This window comes from Crocodylus porosus, unplaced genomic scaffold (assembly GCF_001723895.1).
Source record: "Crocodylus porosus isolate Cpor-Errol unplaced genomic scaffold, CroPor_comp1, whole genome shotgun sequence".
In the NCBI taxonomy this organism is placed as follows: Eukaryota; Metazoa; Chordata; order Crocodylia; family Crocodylidae; genus Crocodylus; species Crocodylus porosus.
In genome coordinates this window covers 34,384,397-34,406,831 of record NW_017728886.1, presented here as the reverse complement: position 1 = coordinate 34,406,831, position 22,435 = coordinate 34,384,397, and the positions used below count along the sequence as shown (strand labels likewise).

Here is a 22,435-nt window from a genome sequence, read left to right as displayed (position 1 = left end):
ATAACAGGCAATTGCAATTTTCCTGCCCCAGAGTAATTGTTTTAATGAGAAAGGATTTATCAGATTCTAATCCTCGAGGCTAAGGACAGGCATTCAAAAAGCCTGAGCCTGAGCCTAAATTGATTCAATCTTTGCAGGTTAGTCCAACCTGGATAGGCTAAATCAGTTTGTAACCCAGACAGACATCCCAGAAATGCAGGGACATGCAGTGGCTCAGGCTACAAGCCAGGGAGCGCTAGAGCAGCCCTCCCTTTGTTTCCACATGTCAGAGCTGAGGGTGAAGGTGTGGCCAGATCCCATCAGGACACTCTGATTATTCCCCACCCACCACCCCACTGAGCTGCCCAGCAGGAAATACATATCACCCCTAACTTTGTGTTTATCAACTCATTAAGAAAACAAAGCCTCTCTCCTTTAAGTAATGAAGCTATTCTTAAACAGCTCTTCCAAGATTAGCTCCAAAAAGCCTGTCTGCCTCTGTCCTTTCCCACAGCATAGACCATAGCTGTGTGGTCTGCTAGTTAATGCTGAGGTGTCTGCATAAGACGGCGGGGTGGGGGGAGGAATAATCCCTGTTTAGCAGGGAGAAGCCAGGCAAACACTCTGTGCCTACAAGTCTGTGCCAAGCTCCAGCCAGGGAGCAGAGGGGGAGGGGCTAGCCCTGCAGTGGAGCAGAGAGCCCGACCCAGCCCAGAGTGCATGCCAGGAGTGTCTGGTTTATTTTAAACCAGCAAAGGGTCTGGGACAGACATCACATAAACCCGTTTGAGCCAGATCACTTAAGTCTAATACTACATTCAACCAGGTTTAGCTCAAACCAGTTTCAGCCATTTTGAAACTGGTTTATGTGCATTGAACATATGTTCTGTTACAGGTTTAAACCAGTTTCTGATCACTTAAAATGGTTTATATGTAATGTCTGTCCCTAGCCCCAGTGTTCACCCTATAGGAGACTTTACAGATAAAAATATATGTGTCTCTATAGAGCTCTGGTCCAGGGGAAAAACAACAAAATTGTTGGTTTCAAACAGCATAGCTGTTTCTAGTTAACTTTTTTTTTCAATGCTACCCTAATGCTCAGTTATTTTCTTAACATGCTTCTGCTTTACTACATCTAGTTAATTCATGCTTTCTTGTTAGAAATAAATCACCAAATGCTATATTCATGTGATGTTTCCCACAAGTATTATGAGGAAAGTTTAGAATAACTCGGTTAGTCAGTCTAGAGAAAAAAAGACCAGGGGAGTATTTTACTGATGAGGATTTACAGCACATGGAAGAAATTAAATAATTTACCCAAGATTATACACAACATATAGGAACACTGGGGCTTTCCTATATGTCCTTGGACCTTGACCCCTGGCTTTATGCTCCAAACTAGTCTCAATCTCTTCTTGCCATACTTTCAGATCTTTCACGTTATGCACTAAAATGTAGCTGGCCCTATTCCCTACTTACATGGTTATCTGTAATTATAAATGTTAGTTCCTTTCCAAGGAAATATTCCTTGTAGATCTGGGAGAATAATGAATTTAGTTTGGTCAAACTGAAAAACTAGGTAAGAAAACTAGATTAAAACAAATGGTAGATGACTTTAAGATACAATACTGATAAAAAAAGAGATTATAAAGTAGCAAATTACATTTCCACTTGATTAAATAAACCACACAGGCAATTTATTTGTGCATTTTCACACTATGTACACATGCAAACAGAGAAGGGAGTGGGAAGAAAGAAAAATTGAATTGTTCCTCATTTTATCAGAAATTTCATTGTTGTACCATGTCAGAATTTAATAGTTGTTAGGAGGAATTGGTTGGCTTGTAAAGCATATCTGCTGGAAATCTGAGTGTCACTTTTGAAAATCCTATCGTTCTAACTCTATGGATTAAGTAGTGATAGAATCTAACCTGGATGTTGGAAACTGATGTTTCTTGGTTGGGAAAAGGACTAGCAAAGTAATATCTTGGAGGTCCTCATGTTTTCTATATTGTTAGAATCTTATCAATACAAGCTCTTGTGTTGAAATGCACATAGGACCTCAGAAATAAGATATATTTTGGTGAACATGCAGGGATGTAATTAGTCAGAGATAATGCTGTATACTGTAGAAAACTGGGCCTTTGTTTTTGTATGGACTTAGTATGGAGATTTGTATAGAGCTTTACTTGGAAATTTAGGAGGCATATTATGTTTATATCTGTTTGTGCCACTCGTTGTTATGTTCATTCCGAAACAGATTTGCGTCCTGGTCTGTGCCAGAACTTTTGCCAGAATTTACATAATGTTTGTAAATGTACCTGCTAGTTCGTAAGCAGCTACCTGGAAAAAACATGTTTTTTTAATAGCTATCTAGAGAGGACCAAGCCACAGTTTAGAATCCAGATCCACTGTGTCCAATAGTTATGCTACTAAGATGTGGAAAGACCCATCTCCACTTCAAGTAATCTCACTTCAGCAATGTAGAAGCTCCCAGCTTATCACCTGAGTTACTTTTTAATTGTTAGTTCAGTAGAGAATTATATGGTATTTTTAAGAAGAGGGTTCTATTCCAGGTGCCATTGAAGCATTTAGTGATTTTCTTCAAGCCACGCAACTTCTCCGCTGATTTTTCAAATCCCTGAAAACAGGTATTAGTAAATTATTAGCTTTTGCTACATGGTTTGAGAACTTTAGGTGTTCAAGTTGCTATTAGCTTATCACACATGAATTACTTCAGTCAGTGAATATACTTATTTTAAACTCCTAAAGTGAACGAAATGGTACCTTTAATGAAACCAGACATTTAGCTAACTTGAATACCTGCTTGTCACAAGATCAGGTCCCAGGGGTGGCCATGACATTTCCCTGGAGGGTCCCTGACCATATCATCCCTAGGGCACCTTTCCATCTCATCTGCCATACCTTGACAATAAATATGATAATAGGGAGGCTGCCCACAGGCCTTTGCATGGCCTGGTTGCACTGAACCCCTGAACCTCCACCTAGGCTCCTTGCTGAGCCTCATTCAATAAGTTTCCCCCAGATAGCACCACAAGCCTTTAGGGCTAATTGTGTGGCTCCAAATCCACCCCATACCTCGCAGATGGCATCCATAGAGGTGTACAACTCATTGCTGACACAGCCCCTCACTGGGTCTTCCAATTCCTCAGCCTCTTAGCCCTACTCCAGTTGCCAGACCCCCCTCAGTCTCTCCTCCATCCCCTCTCTGAGCCCTCAGACCCCTCTGTCTCACCCAACAACTCCAGTTGCCAGACCCCTAGGTCTTTCCTATGGCCCCTCTCTAGGCCCTCAGATCCCCTTGGTCTCCTTCAACCAGTCACCAAGCTACTAGGTCCCTTGATCTTTCTCTTGGCCCCTCTCCAGGCTGTCAGCCCCCTTCTTGGTCCCTTGTTCTGGACCCTGTTATTGATTCATTTCCAAGCTGCTCTTCAGGCCCTCAGACCCATCTGGCCCTGCAACATTCTCCTCACTGGGCTGCTGGACCCCTATGGTCCCACCATACTCACTGGGCCTCACTGTAGGCCTCAGAACTCATAGACTTGGACCCCTCTGGTCCTACCCTCTATTTCCCAGCCCCTCACTGGTCCTCTAGACCCACATGGTCCTGGTCTTCCTTGGCCTCTCACTGCGCCTCTGGACCCACCTGGTCCTGGTCCTGGTTCTGGTTTCTCTGGCCCCTCACTGCGCTTCCAGATCCACATCAACTGCTCTTCTGTCAGGGTGTGCTTCCCAAGCCTTCCCCCTCCACAGGGTTATTTACAAAGCAGTGGGAGTTGAGGCTTTCCAGTGCCCCATCCTCCCATTTCCCTGGAGTGGCTCATGCGTGGCATTTTATGGAGACTACCCTGCCACAGGCAACCCCACCACACCAACCACCTCCAGTAGGGTGCAATTTGAGATCTTACTGTTCTTCAAATCATCCTGGTCTTATCCATAACTCTTTGGGCTCTCTCCAAGGTGCCCTACACCCCTCCTGGGCTACTAACCACTGGTCCCCCCCTAGCCCTGGCTCCATCTCACATCCAAGTCCTTTGTCTCTGGCCCCCAGCTCACTCTTGGACTCCTACCAGCTATCATCATACTGGGCTGCATGCTCCCTGTCCCCTCCCTCTTGTCTGTGGCCCCACATGGACCTTTATACCTCTCCTAGGCCCTGGCCCCACCTCCAGGCCAGTGAAGACTCCAGACTCCCAGTTCTGTCAGTCTCTCACAGTGGTCTGTTTCACCCTTCAGCCCTTTCTGGGCCCTGAACCCAGTATAAGCCAGTCAAGGTTCCCAGGGTCTGTCCTCCAACTACCAGCCCTCTCCTCTCTGTGGGTCTGCCCACTTGAGCCCCTCCATAGATCACTCTCTCTCTCTTTCTCTCTCTTGCAGGTTCAGAGCCTCCATAGGTCTTCCTTATTGCAGCCCCTTCCTTCTCTGGGCTTTTCCTGAACCATCTTCTCAATAGGCCCCAGGCACTCAGCCCCCTTTTCAGGACTCTGGACCCCACACTACACCCCTAAGAACCTCCTCCATCCCCTTAGTTCCTACCCAGACCTCCAGATATTATTTTCCTTGCTGGAATTCAGGAGTAGCAATCTTCCTGCTGGGTGATGTTCCTACACCAGCTCCCAAGATGGCCCTGATTTCAGGGTCTAGGCTTATACCCTGTCTAAGCCCAGCCTTCCTTCAATCAAGTGACTCCTTTGACCAGGCCTAGCCTCACCTGCCAGCCCCCTGAGTCAGCTGACTCTGCCATTAGCTCTGACACGCACCTGCCAGTGGCTCAACAGGCTGCCTGACCTCTTAAAGTGGCAGGCACATCCAGTACCCTGCCACACTACTCCAAGTATCTTAGTTCCATCTGAATATGTCTTTTAATATATCCTTGTTCCTATGCTCTGGGGACATTTATAGATGTGCTCCAGGAGGCAGGGGAGGTGCTTTCATTAGCAAGCCACACTAATTAGAAGCACCCGAGTGTCACATCACAAGGTATTGCATCACGTCATAGTGTCCATACAATACTGCTTTTAACGAAAGCTCATTGAATGAGCTTTAGTTCAAAGCAACCTGCCACCATTTTTCAGTGTGGAGATGCTGATGTGCCGGAGGCTGCTGGAGCACATTAATTTCTACACCCCACTAGACACTATTAATCAAGTCTGCTCTGATGCACTGGATTACAGCTCATTGAAACAGCCTTCCTGCATGTGTGTAAATACCCTGGGAGCCGAAAATTTAGCCCTGCTTGTTTTATCATGTCAGCATTAGTAAGAGATTGAGGATCATCAGCTCTCTGAAAAATAGGAGCCATGTGGATCAGTGTTAGAAACCAGATCTATAAGAGGCTTAAAAATTATCAAATGCTTTTAATTCAAAATTATCAAACCTTAGATGCTTCCAGATATTCTGCCTATAATTGTGACTGCTGATCTATTCCACTTCAGACTTGTTTCACAGAACAATAGTACTGATGTAATAGGGGCCCCAATCCCTGTTACTGAGAGCAGGGCCAGGCAGTAGGGCTAAGGTTGCAGCAGGGTCCCAAGCTGTACAAGCTGCAAGCAATTTGACTTGGAGTGAACTGCAAAGGGAAGAGGCTAAAGTGCATAAAGTTCAAGGGGAGGGTGGGGGCCACTAAGTGAGTGGAAGCCACAGTGGTTGGTGCTGTATTGACTGAATGGAACAAAAAAAAGTAGTAATCCTCTGAGACCAGGATAGCCTTGTCTAGAATAGGCATGGCACTTAGGAAGGGCTCTGTCCAGAACAGGCATGGTACCTAGGGAGTTCTGTCAGGAACAGAGATGACAGTGGACCACTGAGTCCAAGGGGAGCTGGGATTTCTCCCAAGATACACTTCGGGGTCCCAGATAGCCTGTTGGGAACAGGCAGACCATAAATGAACCCAGTGTGCAGAGGGAGTGACAGCCAAGCAAGCCACAAGGGCTATAGTAAGGGGCAAGCAAGCCCCTCAGACTAAGGTAGGGCCAACAAGCCAAAGTCTAGGTAAGCCTAATTGGGTCTAATTAGATTAGATTGAATAGAATGAACCTGAGAGGCCCTAGTTGGTAGGGGTCACTTAAACCAAGTATTCAGCCAGATTGGCTGCCCAGTGTTGAATAGGGTACAGCAAGGCACCTAAGGCTAAACCCTGATTTTCTGAAGGCAGTTTCCCAAATTTATATTAATTTTACTTCCACGTATGGCAGGTGAGGGTGGGGCAGTGCCCTTATAATCAGGAGTACACAATGTACTTAATGTGGCTGTTTGGAGGTGCCACAGGTGCCTTTAAAGGCGGTCCTGTTACAACTCAAATACAAAGAACACAGTCAGAACACATTTTCTAAACCAGTGTCTCTCAACCAGGGTTTGAGTGGGACCAGGGTTTTTTGACAAAATGGCTGGTAGAATGTAAGATGCCAAAGGTTGAGAACTGCTGTTTTAAACTTTATTCCTGTAGACATTGAGGCACTAGAATGTTGTGTTTTGGGTTAACAGCACCGTTTTATTAGTGCTAATTGGAGTTTTGTAGCCAATATCCTGAAACACTTGATTAACATTACATCAGGCTTTTTATGGTTTGACAGAAGGATGAAACTGAAAGCTGACTGACTTTAGCTATAGCCTTTCTAGTGAAAAGCTGCAATTATTCTTTCATTCTCTTTCTCTGGTTTTAACTGTTTCACAAATGAGCTAGGAAAACAGGTCTTCATCTCAAATAGTTTAGGAAGAATATCTGTGCAGCCTGCATGCTGTCATAGTTTCTCTACTATACTCCAAAATACCTTTCACTTAAGGCTTCTGAAATACACTGTATGAAAGTAATATAATGACTTGCCCACATTTTACCACTGCCTTTTTTCCAGCTTATAGCAGTGTTCCCTTTGCTTTCCCCATTTGTACTGGTTTTGCTACAAATCCTATTTCATACAAAAGTGTCTGCACAAGGAAACAATTGGGCCAACATTGAAATGAATTCCACCCAGTGGAAACATTCCATTCATAGAGCTTTGAGGATGGCCAATATAGCAGTCTAGGCAGGCAGAAGACATCACTGAAAGACAGCAGGTTTGAATAACATCTGAAGGAAACAGTAAATCACTAGTGGTGGTGTATAATGGGTAAATAAATAAAAGGGGCATACTTCAATTGAATTACAATATTGATTTAAACATCATGTTGGTTTTAGTTGGAGAGAGTCCTAGAGAATGCCCAGCAATCACTGATTTTGTGTGTTGGAACAAGAATTGCATTGAGTCTCACCTTGTTTGTGACTACAAACCAGACTGTGAGGACCAATCTGATGAAGCTGACTGCAGTAAGTACCTCTCTATATATTAATATAAGCTCCAATTAAAATGTTAACCTTAAATACTGTAATGTAGCTTAGATGGATTCACGCAGCTGCTCAGAAGATAATTGCAAGCAGATCTCCTTCTCCCCTGCTCCTCCAACGCACAAGGTTTGACATTTTCAGATCCTCAGAGACATTTGCTGAATGAAAATATTTAAATGTGATTTAGTCACAAATGTGTAACATCCAAAACAAAGATGGAATAGGAAACCATGTTCACTTTTCTTTAAGGAACAAAATCCATGGATTACTCTACGAATTGCTTATAAGAAGAAATGTAAACTCATTTATTAATTTGAAAATATTTTGAGCTGTCACCATTAAAGGGAAAAGCCAAATAAGCAAATTGATATGAGTATAGATTTGTTTAGCGTACAGTTGTACTCCAGCAAGTGACTATGTAGAAATGACATAATCTTACCCTTCAGATCAACTCTGTGTATGTGCTTGGAATACTATCTGACTTGCATTTTCATTGTACTGACAAAATAGGATAGAATTGCTCTTCCCTCCTACTATAGCAGCAGAAGCAACAAAACAGAAAGTGTCAACTGAGTTATCTTCTGTCTTCATTATCAACAGAACTATTTGATAAATACGCCTGTGTGACCCCACTGAAGACTCAGGCCTAATTTGACCTGCACAACATCTGTACTGATGATGTCTGTAGAAGGACCAAACTTAACTTCTAAAACCTAGATAAGTGAAAAGAGCTTATAGTTAAACAAGCCATCCCTTCAAACTGGACACATCTACATAAGACACTGTGTGGTAGCTGAAAAATCCTGCACAGTAACTCATCACAGCATGGACAGTGCTAATATGCTGCTGCATAGTATTATTAGGCTCCTGCACAGTAGGATCACCTAAAATATGTTCACCAGTGCTACTGGGCAGTAACTCCAGTTACTGCACATTTATTTAATACTTGTTAATGCAAGTACTATATAAATGCTCAGTAATGACTGCACAGTAGCATCTCGTGTAGATGTGCCCACTGAGAACATTTGTTTCTAAATGGCAACAAGCAGAAACAATGTTCTCTGCCTCAAGTCATTTTTTTTAATATACTAGAAATACACTTTCAGAGGAAGAAGGCCAAAGAATCTATTTTTTTGTTTTTGTTTTAGTAAATCTTGAGCTTATAGCTCAAGATTCTGCTATATTGTCCATATGAATCTCATCAAAATTAGTCTTGATATGCAGGAGAGAAACAATTCATCACATTCATAAAGCAATTACAATAGATTTTCATACTAATCATTCTTTTTTAAGATTCTACCCCCCACACACCTCCACCCCGACCCCCCATATCTGTGGCTGTCAGCATGGTCAAATTAGGGAAGGAAGAATAAATCTTTTTTACTTAGGTCATACAAAATGTACAACATTAACAATAAAATATTTTCACAATCTGTATTGTACTGCAAGCATACTTACCTTCGCTTCAGCACATATATTAAGGAAAAAAGAGCCATAGTAAAAGTTTCTCAGAAGAACTACTCCATCTCTATTTTTTCGTTTTATAATGGAGAAGATTTACCAAAGGAATCTCTACCAATTGACTACTGCATTTCCTGTAGTGCAGTGATTTCTGTAATTTTTTTTCAAGCAGATTTCAAAATTAAATTAATCTAAGGGCATGAGTGTTAGACCCCGACTCGATGCGGTGCCCAACAACTAGGGAGACAACGATACAATCGCTCATCAATCCTGTTACTCATTAGCCAGAGCAGGCAGGGAGCAAACACCAGCACACATTGCTCGCAACAACTTTATTCAGAATGGAGACAGCTTCAGACTAGCTCCCAAAAAAACAACAAACCGGGGAGCTGCACTGAACAATATTTTTTTCCACATTTATACACTTTGGTTTATGCTCATTAACATTTATTCTACCCTGTCCCTCCTTCTGTTCTACCTATTTCTTCTATCTTAAGCTCCATCTCTGTTTACTGTTTGCTTCATTCACATGGAATTGCCTATACATTTTACTCATTTACATGTCTTTTTGCTATGAGCACATGTCTAAGACCCTGATCTTACTTCTTCTGTCAATGGGCAGACATTGACTAAAACCTGGAAGCTTCTTCACCAATCACCATTCACCTTTTTGCATATGTTCATCTAGGATTCTGTTACCAATTACGTGTTGTTTTTTCACATTCCAGTCTGTTTTTCTTTCTCAGGTTGTACCATCTTCCACATTCCTAAAGTTTCACCTCATTGACAGCACACAGACTCACACAGACTTACTTGCTGCTTTTTCAGAAAAATGGTTAACACAATTAAGATGGCTACTTAGCATAAGCAAATTGCTGGCTTAGCTATCATTCTGCCTTGTGGTCAGCAGCTTCCCTAGGCCACAGGTCAAGCCTTTTATCCAGCTGCAAATCCAGTGCTCCCCAAGATCCAAATATTGTCACCCTAACAATAAGCATATGTTAATTTCTAGCAGTGTAACTTTTCCACTGCTAGAAATATTTCCAGGAGAGGGAGCAATGCAGGCATTGAGGCTGCAACTTCACTCCATCCCTTACTTCTCATGCCTGCCTCAGACCAGGCTGCTCCTGGTTTGGGGACAGCATGGGGAGCAACATGGGAAAGCCCCCACCTGCTCCTCACACTAGAGTCCCTAATGTGAGGGGCAGATGGGCAGCAAACAGCAGGTGAACCTCCCTTTCCCTCCTGGTCATACAAAGGGCAAGAGTAGCTGAGCTCTGTGCCTTCAGGAGGGGGCACATAGCATCTGCATCTGCTTCCTCCCCTGGTCTGGGGTGACTCCAGTCTCAGAAGATGTGGGGGATCAATCCCTGGTATTCAATTCTTCCTGGTCCTCAGGAGGAGCCAAGTGATGGAGAAGTGTACAGTTCTTTATTTTCCTGGAAGAGACATTCCTACAGTTACTTCTACCAGGTTAGAGATGGGTTATTTTTCTCCCAAAACCACCATTTTTGTTCTGGGAGAAACTGTGAACACTAGGGCTGCACGAAGCTTTAGTAGCCAATTTGATACGGAGGAGATTCGGCCAGATTTGGGGGCCAAACCTCTGAATCCAAATCTAATTGGGAGACCCATTAAAAGGTCTGAATCAAATTGGAAGCCTCTGAATTGATTCAGAAGCCTCCAAATTAATTCAGAGATTCAGGCAATCCCTGCTTGCTGCCACAGGGAGCTGGATCCAGGCTGTGTGCCAGTAAGTAGGGGGCAGAGGGGCTGGAGGAGGTAGGAGGGGACCAGGGGGGATCCCTGCCTATCCCCATCTCCTGCTGGCTCCCCCAGGTCCCCAAGTGCCACCCTACCCCCTGCTTCCCCAGGCCCCTTCCCATGACTGCCCTGCCTGGCCCCAGTATCCTGGCACTTAAAAAAAACAAAACAAAAAAGCCTCACAGTTGCTGGCTGCAGAAGCAGCCATCAGGGCCTCTGGAAGTTCATGACAGAGCCCTCCCTCTACTTGGCACCTGCATGGCAGCTGTCGCATCAGGCGGGTGTGGCACGGCTCAGCAGGGCACCATGGGGCTCCATGTACGTTCCAGGAGCTGGGGCCACTCAGGCTGAGCACTGCCAGGCTCTGGGTGACTGCTGGAGATGCCCCAGCTCTGGGACAGCATGCAGTGCCCTGCTGAGCCATGCTGCAGCTGCATGATGTGACAGGTGCCAGGTGGCGGGGGGCAATCCATGCTGCACCATGCTGTTCAGGGGGGCTCTGCCACGAGCCCCCAGAAGCTGTTCAGGGGGGCTCTGCCACTGCTGCAGCTGGTGAGTGCAGGGCTTTCTTCTTTTTTTTTTTTCTTAAGTGCTGGGACGCTGGGGCTGAGCGAGGCAGCCATGCGGGGGAGATGGGGGAGGAGGCAGGGGGTGGGGCCCCACTCACTGCTGCCATGCCCGATTTAGCAGTTCAATTTCTGAATCCAAATCAAATTGGGACAGTGATCTGAATCACCAAATCAAATCACTGTCCCTCAAATCAGCCAAATCTGAAATCAAATTGAATCCTTGCTGCTCCGCACTGGCCTAATAAACATGTGCCTCCTAGGCAAACCTAATACAAATTCTCTTTTGGTAATAGAAATTTTATCTGCAATTTCTCTTATTTTTCCCCTCAATTAAATGGTTAAGGTTTAGCTCCTTTTCCATTGTATTATACTAGCTTTATCAAAGTAACTCAGTGGGCTAAATTCTGCTTTTGTGCACTCTAGAGTAGTTCCACTGAGATACTTCTCTGGTTTTACATCAGATTTGGCAGGCAACGTGATGTCCATGTAAAACCCAGAAAAGCCTGATTATTTTTTAAAGTAAATTTCCAGCTATTGTATTGCTCCTTCTATCCAATCAGGCAATCTTGCACAGTTGTCATTCCCTTTCAAGACCCATTTGAAGTACTGACGTGAAAAAAAACACATGAAAGCAGTTTCAATTTTTGTGAACCATATTCAATTATACACACTGATCTGATTAATAGTAGGCCTCAGTGTTGATGAACCATGCAGTGGAATGCTTGAATTATTTAAATAAAAGCAAATTTTCAGACAAATGAAATAGCCCTCTTCTTATAACCTCTAAATAGACTCTGTTTATATCAAAAAGAAAAAATATCCAGCAGGTGCAGACATGTAGGTGAATTCATCAAGTCTACAAATGCTGTTCATAAATATTTATTATTAACTGAATTCTGAATGCATTGGTAAGATATTAGAGTTGAATACCAGAAGTTAGGCAATGTATTATGAATAGCATTATAACATCTAAATTCATTTGGTTTTTGATCTCTTTAGAATTGTGCAAGACAATTGTTCTTTCTCTTGAGATCAGACAGTCTCATTCTTTTCCCTGACTGCTTGGCTTCCTTGTTTAAAGCTGGTCCTTGTAGCTCCACTTGTCCTAGTTGCACCATGTAGTATGTGGTAGAACACTGGGTGTTCCTGTTTAACATATCCCTTTCCAGAGGCCATTATATAAACAACACAAACAATACAGTCCTCTTTTCAGAGTTTAAAACTTATGTGTCCTCTTTTTAAATCTATATGGTCCTCTTTTCAGAGTTTAAAAGTGTATGTTATTCACTTTATAGTGAAAGGACTGATCTTTAAAGAAAAAGCCTACAAACAACAAAGATAGCAGCTGATGGTTTTTGCGTATCTACATCATACTAAAGAAACCCCCATCAGTATCTTATTTGATAAGATGCAATTGCAGTAGCGATGAGGCTTTTTGAAAACAAACTTTTTTGGACCATCAGATTAAATCATTGACTGAGAAGCATATCAAAATGAAGCCATCTTTTTAAATTGTTTTTTCTCAAGTAGGTTAGTTCATAGGTTAGTTCATATAGATTAGTTCCTAGTCCTAAAATGGAAAGGTAAGATCAGCATGTTAAATGAATTTATTGAATATACTTCTGAAGTTGCTTGTACTTTTTCAAGGTATCCTTTAAAACAAATATCCAGTAAGTAACTGTTTTAACACTGCTGCCAACAACTAGACATGGAGCTGGGCCCAAACCAAATCCCCACATTCAAACAGTCTTAAATTTTGCATACAGATAGGTAGTTCAAGACTTATTGTGATCTTTAACAGATTTGATCAACTCTCTGGATCCTGACTTCAGAGAAGTCTAGTGCCTGTCTGAACTGCCTTATCTGGGCCTATATTGTTTTTATTGAGTTCGTCCAAATTCTCCAAAATTCAAACTGGGGCATTGGAGTTGAAGATCAGGCAGTCATTTGCAACTTAGGATAACATCCAAAAGGAGCACAAGTACAGCAAAACAAAAGTTTTAGTTTTACATCCATGCCAGTCTAATCATGATAACGTTAAAGAAGCATACAATTAATTATTTTGGTCCAGAAGTGCACAGTGAACCAGTGATAAATCTAGAAACTGAGCCCAGACCACCTGGGTTTTAGTTTAGTGGCTTCATCACTATATTTTTTGGAAGGTGTGAGAACAGTTGTGTGCTTTAGAAACAATACTGAGTTGAAGGTAATTTGTGTTCAAAATCATTTCATCTCACAGTACTTCAAATCTAGATTACTTTCCCACTAAAGAAAAAATCTGCAATGCTGGGTAAGGTTATTATTTTGGTTCAACTTTATTTTTTTTCATATTGTACACAAATGGTTCAGGTTTTACCTTCCTGTTCACTTAGGGACCTGTGTGTTCCTTTCTTCTAACACATTTATTAAATGCTTTTTTCCACCTTTTTGCCACTGGTTTAGCTGTATCTTGGTTTATGCCTTAGTATGTCCAATTTTTTCCTACATGTTCTTGATATAACCTAACACTCATCTTTAATAACATGGCCAGGTTTCTACCTTTTCCAAGGTGCCTTTGATTTCAGTTGGTTAAACCATGGGATTTTAATTTGGGTCTCTCTATGCTTCCCCTTCTTCCTTTGAATTGATCACTAGCATGCTAGTGCTTGAATTGGTCGATAGTATGCTAGTGTTACAGTTTTCTAATAAAGACAATTTTGTTCCATGTAGAAACATTTTATCAATACTTGTAAAGTTATACTGATATAATAAAAGCTGCTATATGTATACCAACATGTAGAAAACCTCTTTGCAGCTTAACATACATAAATGTAGTATCAGTTAAACAAAATCCTTGCTATTGCAATGTGTGGCATAATACTTAGTGTCTTTTAAATGTGTGAATTAATGTGATCTGTACAGAAACCTAAGACAGTCAGTTTACTTTTTATCACATTTTCAGGTCATTATACAAGTATTCCTGGAAGCTGTAACTTTGAAACACAAGGCCAAGAATGGACTGTTATGTGTGGTTTCACACAAGATGCTGGAGATGCTTTTGATTGGAGTATTGGCAATAGCAGTGTCACCAAGCAAAATGGCCCTGGGGCTGACCATACACCAGGTGATATATTGTTCCTCATATAAGCTTTGGAAAGTAATAGAACATTCTCACTGTTGGTTTAAAAAATTATCAAAAAATCTAGTGAAGAAACAAAGTATCCTGCAGAAGTAGTCTAAAAGTTAACACCAGCTCCAGATTGCAAACATAAGATCAAGAATTTAGTGACCAAATGTGAAAGTTTCTTTTTCAAGGTAATTGGAAAATGTCCCTTTCAAATGTTAAAGGTACAGCATGGAATAGACACCTGAAAAAGTTGGTGCAAAAATGAACCAGAAGAATAAGTTGAATCTTGTCAGGTATACCACCCATGCTATCTGAATACAAATAAAAATAAACAGCTTAAGAGGCTAGTCTCTTACCAGCCTTTATAAGCATTGGTTGAGTCATCAACAGGGTAATTTTATAGATTGCTCTTTTCAAAGTAGCTCTGATTATATCATTCTTGATACTCTGTCACAGATTGATGAATCTGTTTAGTCCTTTCTTAGACAATGAGCTGCAAAATAAAATGTAAGTATACTAATTAATCATGTTCTTTTGGGAGAAACAAACCTCTTTATAAGTAAGTCCAACTTATTAAATAAACTTACCATACATGTGTAAGCCTCTGAAAAATAAGTAATTAATTACACCTGCATTTGTCAAGCTAGACACTTAAAACTCCAAGCTTCACTTAAAAATGAAGAATTTGATGCAGAAGGAGAGACTAGCAATCAGTGACAATCTCAACTCCTTAACTGTTAGATTATTCTATTGATAGCCTTGATACATTTTCTGATTGAGTGCAGCAGTTCTGTTGTTTCCACTGCACTTGCTGCATTAAACCAGCTTCTGCTCTCAGTTACAGTGGCCTGCATTAGAAGCAGTCACTGAACTCAACAGTATTTTGTATATCCTGGATGCATCTACACATGAAATTAATGTGGCAGAATAAACTACAGCACAGTAGTTGACTGGAGTTGACTGTTCCTGAGCACAGTGTCTACACATGTACCTGGGACAGCAGCACTTTGAGCCAGGGTAGCAGGCTCAGAGGGTCAACCTCAGGGTCCAGGTGGCAGCATTGGACAGCAGAGGGGCTGGCTGAGCATGAGAGTGCCCAAAGTGCAGAGCAGTGTGGCTAGGTAATAGGAAGGGCTCTGGCCCCTGGCTGCCTGGGCTGACAGGGTGCAATTTTTGCCTGGGTCAGCATTTACATATACGTTTCACCACAGTTAATAACTCCACTGTAATATAATACCATTCCTGACAGTACTATTTTATGATGGAGTTAGTTAATTTACTGCACTCTAATGCCAGTGCTCATGTGGATAATGACACTTTACTGCAGAGCTAATTAGTCAACTCCACAGTAAAGTGCATGTGTAGATGTACCCACTTAGTATACATAATTCTTTAATTTCTTTTTTGGTAAATATTGATATTTCACAGCATGCAATTCACATAGTCATGCATATGTGATAGGGAACTGGTGAACTAAGAATGCTGCTTGTTGCACTTGCCTATTTCACTATTATCTTGTCCTTTCCCCTAAGTGGTCTTTTTCATCTATCTGTTTTAACATCTCAGAATCTCACCTGGGTTCTTCAGTCTTTTCACTATGCACTACACATAATGTGAAGAGGTCCTGCATCAAAAACTTTAGTTGAAAACCAAAGCAAAATTATTATTATTTAGACCTAGTTCTGAGAAGCCAAACTGGTTAGATCAGCATTTTTCTGGGCACTATCTAAATATATAGTAACAGTCCTTTTTTATTTAGAATTTACAGTATCTATATCAATACAATACCTTCAGAATAAATGGGGGAGGTTGTTGCTTGAAAATGTTTACCTCTTGTATTTATTAAAAGTAATGAGGACTAAGAAATGTACTGTGCTAATCTGACCCACATACGCCATCTGGAAAAATGTAACTGCAGAGAGCGTTAGAGAGAATGAGAGCATTTCCCTGACAGCCATTACAATTTGCAAACCATCCTGATTCAATATGAGTGACAGATAGAAACTACGTGGGATTGAGGGCCAAACTGTGAATAAGTCTCACTCCACCTCAGTGATCATTTGTAGGTCTATCAGAGTGGCATTGTGTATAACAGTTTTGAAAACCATTAGATCGCTTCACTTGATGAGTGAAAGAACTAAAATTGCCCACAATTTTAGGTAAAAATAAATGCAACTAACTTCAACAGGGAAATCACTTTTGATGTTATGACCCCAGTCCAAGTGAGCCTTACTCTAGAAGTAATGAAGCCATGAGCAAGCAGCTTTGGTTCATTCTGTCCTTAAAAGTTTTTTGTTCACCACACTGCTGACAGAATTGCCCTATTAGTTTTTTCCATTCCCCAAAAACATGCCAAAATAAATCATTAATTGGACAATCTGTCTGCCAAAGTCCTCAGAGCAAATGAGTTGCTTCACTGAATGCCTGAACAATGAACTCACATAAAGTGTATTCAAATGATCTATTAGAGCTCTAGTACAGTCCCACCCCTTTTATCCTATGATGGAAAAAGAGCAGAATTTTAAATCTTTTCAAATATATTGCCCAAGCCACAATTTTTGTTCCTGAACACATTCATTGTCAGCATGAGAGACTCGGGTTCCAGTCCTTAGCCTAAAAGAGCCAGAACAGTGACTTGAACGTTGGTCTTCCGTAGCTAGGTGATTATTATAACCACAATGTATTATAATCACAAAGCTATTGGCTATTCTGCAGGTATTTCTCTTTCTAGTTTTTTAATTGAAAAAGCTTTGAAAGATATTCTGGTAGTGATGTGGAATTTTTATAAAGCTGATTTTTTTTTTTGTGAGAAGAAAGTTTTTACCCATGTGGCTCTAGCCATGAAGCTGCAGGATGGCCTTTTTATATCTAAAAAACAAAAGACTAAGAGGGGACTTGGTAGCAGCTTACCACTAAATCAGGGGAATGCATCAAGGTCTTGGCAAACAACTGTCCACCAGAGCACCCTTGGGGAAAATCAGGAGTAATGGCCACAAAGTCTTGGAAGACCATTTCAGGCTTAACACTAGGAAAAATTTCTTCACAGAGTGTCCAGACCAAGGATAAGCTCTCTCCAGAGGTGGTGCAATCGCCTACCCTGGAAATCTTCAAGGGGAGACTGGACAGTCACCTCACTGGGGTCACCTGGCCCCAGTTGTCTTTCCTGCCTCGTGCATGGGTGCTGGACCTGATGATTTTGCAAGGTCCGTTCCAGCCCCTTACAATCTATGAATCTATGACTATATCTGGACAGGGGATTTGGCTGGAAGTTTATGTCAACAGACTATCTTGGATGGTTTAGCACAGGTGTGAGTGAAAGAGAAATGGGCAGGAGCAGGATATAATAGGCATGTGGCACTAAAGGGGTAAGAGAAGTTTCAGAAATTAGGAAATTCTTTTGGAAGATTATGCTCTGGCCTTCTTGAGGGAATTTTCCCTCCTGATCCTCTGATTCTTCTTCTATGCCTCTCCTTCCTATGCTACAAGATAACATGATCACTTCTTCTTTTCTGGGCCTGGGAGCTGAAGCAGGGGCAGGAGGAGGGGAAAGAGGGAGAGAAGAACCTGAGCTCCATGTACCTCCTTGGCCAGCTGTCTCAGATGTATGCTTATCTTGATACTTCACACTTGAATATTTTACACTGATGGACTGTGGTGTTTGGGACAGTCCAAATCCTGGAACACATGACACTGGAGTTTGGACATGCGTATCTTCTAATCCACTCAAATTAGAAACCCCCTGCAAGAGCCATAAAATGTTCTTCAGACAACAAGGAACCTGTCAATTTAGATTTACTAATCAAATACCTCCAGACAGGTTTAGATGAGCCCAATTGATGTTTCAGCACCATGCTCTTGTGAGTCTGAATTGTCTTGTAAGTATTTGTGGTTTTAAAAAAGTAGTTCAGATGTATTTCATGGTTTGAAGAACTCTGAAAATTATTCTCTTTGTATTTGAAGATATTAAAACAAATTTTTGTATGGATCTAATTTACCAAGTGATCCAGAACCCCCTCTTGTTCATTATTTACCAATTCACCAGCCCCAATGTTATTCTCAAATCTTACCAGCAGCAATTTTATATTTAATTCCAAATGATTGATGAAAATGTTGAACAGTATTGGCCCCACTCCTGTTTCCTGGAACTCCACTACAAACACCTCACTTAGCTAATAACTTCCTATGGACGTTTACCTTTTCTGAACTGTTTGTTGGTCAATTCCTAACACAGTCAAAATGGGTGCTATTATAGTCCAATTTTTTTTTAATTAGAGTGTTGTTCAGTACAAAATTCAAATACTTGATATCGTTCTAAACATAATGTATCAATGAAGTGACCGTTATCCATTAACCTTGTAATCTCAGAAAAATATTGCAAATAGTTTGGAAAGTAATATGTTTAAACTTTGAACAAAGTGTTTACTGAGCACTTCTGCCTTTTCTTTATTAAAAGTTTTAGCATAGGAAATTTTCTTGTGTTCTTTGTCACGTTCCCACTACCTACAACACACATTCTGTGATTCCCTAAGTCTTTTGCTTCCACATCCTAACCGATACTGTAAAGTAATAAATGCCCTGACTACATCTAACTGGTATTCTAACACGTAACTTAATTTGTGAACTCATAACATTAAGGTAGAATCACCCAAACAAGTGGATCCTGTTACAGTCGGATGGGTTGAGTGGAAAGCTTCATTTGGGAATCCTTGGAAAATAAAGAACAGAGAACTGTGGAAAGGGGAGGAATATATGAGAAGTAGGTATGATTCTTCTGCAGTAGGAAAAATGAATTAGAAGAGGCTAAGGAAACCCCTGGGCAGTTGTGAAGATATTTAGTTAAAAGATCAGAAACATTGATTCCCAAGATAAAAGAGGATTCTTAATAAACCTCACCACATTTTGCAGTAATATAAAAAATAACTAAGGAGTTTATCATTTAGTCAGGGGCACAGCTTAACTTTATTCTGTTTATGAATGTCATAAAAATAACTACACATGAGAAAATAATGATTTTAGGAAATATTTTTTGAATCTTTATTGATTCATTTTTTGAACAACTTCAAAGCAAGAAAAGCTACTGCTTTAGCAAAACCAAAGCTCATCTCTAAATATTGATTATTGTAATTACTGAGAATTTTTCGTATACTGGGGGGTTTTTTTTACAAACTATAGCATAGTGAAAAAAAAATCTCTGATCATTACAGTACCAAGAAAGACTACTCGGAAAGATGAAATATAAGGAGTGACAGAGAAAAACCTGCATAAAAAGTTGAAAGTACAAGCATGTAAAGTGTAATGATCAGCATTATGGAGAGGCTTCCATCTAATGTGAAACTAAATAGGCTAGGACTTTTCAGATTAGAAAAGAGATGTTTGTGTTGTTGGGTCGTGATATGATGAAGATTTATTAGAATAGTAAATGGTACAGAGAAAGTATATTGGAATTTTTTTTTTAACATCTCAAAATACTAGAAGTAGGGGACATCAAATGAAACTATTTGGTAGTAGGTTTAAAACTAACAAAAGAAAGTTCTTTTTTCACACAGCATGTAACTAACTTCTAGAACTTATTGCCACCACAGGCTGATAGTCGGACCCAGTTCAAAAGGGATTGAGCAAATTCATGGAGCAAATGTACATTGGTAGATATTTAACATTGGCCTTTGAGTCAGAGCTTCATAAATCTCTGAATGCTGGAAGCTACAAAGGGTAAAGGAGCAGAGGTGGAAAATGCTGTATACCCTTCCTATCCACATCCACTGTTTGTCACTGTGTGAAACAAAATACACTGTGAGCTAGCAATAAATGGCAGTTTTTATGTTGTTATATTATCAGTTCTGTGGGTTATATTTAGGTATGTGTGTGTATGCACTAAAATGTCAAACAATAATGAAAAAATGTTTTCATTATTTCCAAGGTAATGGACAACATTTTTTGTATGTCAACTCGTCTTTTCAGAAGACAGGGGACACAACAAGAATAGTTACTACTAGATTCTTCCCAGCCAGCCTTGGAGTGTGTAGAGTTCGGTTCTGGTTCTGGTTGTGTGATTCTAGGCGAACAGGATCCTTAAAGGTAAGGTAGAAGTATATTTATGTAAGCCTCCAATCACAACATTTGTGCTTTTTATGTTTTGAATAGTTTAAGCTTTATGTAGTCTCAGCTAGGTTGCCAGTTCTGTGCACAATAACCAAAGCTGTTACTTAGACAACTCTCTTCTACTCTTTATTTCAGTAAATATTTGTAAATCGGTGTTGTAGAGAGAGAATAAACAAAAAGACATATGTTTTGGAAGGGGAGTCCTGGTTTGGTCCTTGATCCAGGGACTTCTTATGCATTAGAGTAATTGGACAGAGGTACAACTGGAAGCAGGAATTGAAATCCAGAATCTCTCCCAGTAGGGTACCTTTACCTGTGGGGGTATGGATTTTTGCTTCATCTTCTCCTCTGATTTTCTCTTTTTTTTTTGTACAGAGTAGTACAGGCTTAGCAGGGGTTGGTAAAGAGGTGGCTTCCATCCCAGCCTTGTCTATAGCCTTGTGGTTAGGCTGCTATCCTGGGAGGTAGGAATTAAACACTATGGATGCATCCAGACAAGCATGCACATGCCTCTTGCAGCATCCCAGACCACTTTGAGATGCTGCAAGAGGCACGCTGTGAATGAAACAATGTTCCTCATGCTGCTCAAAATTTGAAACCTGGAAATCCAGGTATCAAAAAACAAACAGAGGGAACAAAAGTGGGGTAACCCAGAAGCTAGACCTCCAGAGAGATGCTTTGGTTTCTGGCCAGAGCATCTCTATGTGCTTCTGCTACCAGCATGCAGGGCATGCACCCTTAAAGTGCTGGGACAAGCAGATGCATGGCAAGGATCCAGTGTGACGAACCCTGGCACTGTTGCAGGTGAGTAGGGATGGAGGTGGGGGGAATTGTGTGTGGGGTGGGACACTGTGTTTGTGAGTGGGAGCTGTGTGGTGGGGGGGTGGGCATGGGGGATGGGGCTGGTCCCAAGTGGCAAAACTTGCTTCACACCAAAGTATGTGTCCAGGTATGTGCACTCGTATCAGCTCAGATAGGAGCAGCACAAATTTGTGCCGGGGATGTTTGCCTCAGAGCACATGCCTGGATATGCACTTTGATATGGGGCAAGTTGTGCTACTTGGGGCAAACTGACTCTGCCCAGTCCTCCTGGATCTTCAGCCAGGAGGAGTTAAAGGCTGGGGCCAGCACTTGTGCTCACTTCAGGGCTTTCCAAGATGGGGCAGGAAGCAGAACAGCAAGGGCTGCCACAGGGTGCAGTCCCCCCACACAGCACAGAGACTTCTTCCACACACAGCTCCCCCCCTGCAGGGCCACAGCCTGCCCCCCTCCCTCCACAGCAGCAGCTGCCATTAGGATGCTCAAGACCCTCCTGGCACATCTCTCCCACCCCTGTGGCATGGGGCACTGGGGTGAGGCCCCGGCCACCTGGCACCAAGTGCTGCTTGTGCCACATAGTGTGGGTCTGGCCCAGCATGAGGCCATGCACCTTTGGGCAGCTCTGGACCACTCAGGCTGTCACCCAGGGCCTATCACTGTTTGCAGGGAACATGTGTCGCACCAGGCTTGGTCTTGCCTCCATGGGCCCCATGTGCCATCAGGCTGGGCCAGTTCCATGGAGGCAGGACCCGGCCTGGTGCAACATGCAGTCCCTGCAAGCAGCAACAGGCCCTGGGTGGCAGCCTGAGGTGCCCGGAGCTGCCCAAACATGCACAAACCCACACCAGGCCAAGCCAGGCCTATGCAATGTGGCACAGGCAGTGCTGAGTGTTAGGCCCGGTGATCTCTCTCAGCAGCAACTAAGGATCCATGAATATACATATTCTATAATTACTCATATTTTTAAAAATAAAAACTGAAGACAGATCAGTGAAAGCCTCTGTTTAGTTTGCAATACAAGTGAAAAAGGAAACAGCATCAGAATGTACGAAGGATTGGGAAGTTTGTTACATTCCGTGTATGAAATATTCTCTACAGCTCTGATTTCTCAAAGAAAATATGAAGCAGAAACAAGAAGTTTTCAGATAGGGGTGATTTCAGTTTATCAAAGGAATGGAGAATCTCCATGAAAAGGAATACTGAATAGACTGTTTGGTTTAGAGAAGAGATATATTAGAGGCATACAAAATAATAAATGGTAAAAAGGACAGTTGTCTTTACCCCTTATAATAA

General features: G+C 41.7%; 1 protein-coding gene across 1 annotated transcript in view; it reads left to right on the top strand.

The window, feature by feature from the left end:
* MALRD1 (MAM and LDL receptor class A domain containing 1) overlaps window positions 1-22,435 on the top strand; it is a 433,259-nt gene that overhangs the window by 280,015 nt on the left and 130,809 nt on the right. The window contains exons 22-24 of the mRNA XM_019529906.1: window positions 7,178-7,306; window positions 14,060-14,221; window positions 20,142-20,299. Of these exons, the coding sequence (XP_019385451.1) occupies window positions 7,178-7,306; window positions 14,060-14,221; window positions 20,142-20,299 (449 nt within the window). The remainder of the gene's footprint in view (window positions 1-7,177; window positions 7,307-14,059; window positions 14,222-20,141; window positions 20,300-22,435) is intronic.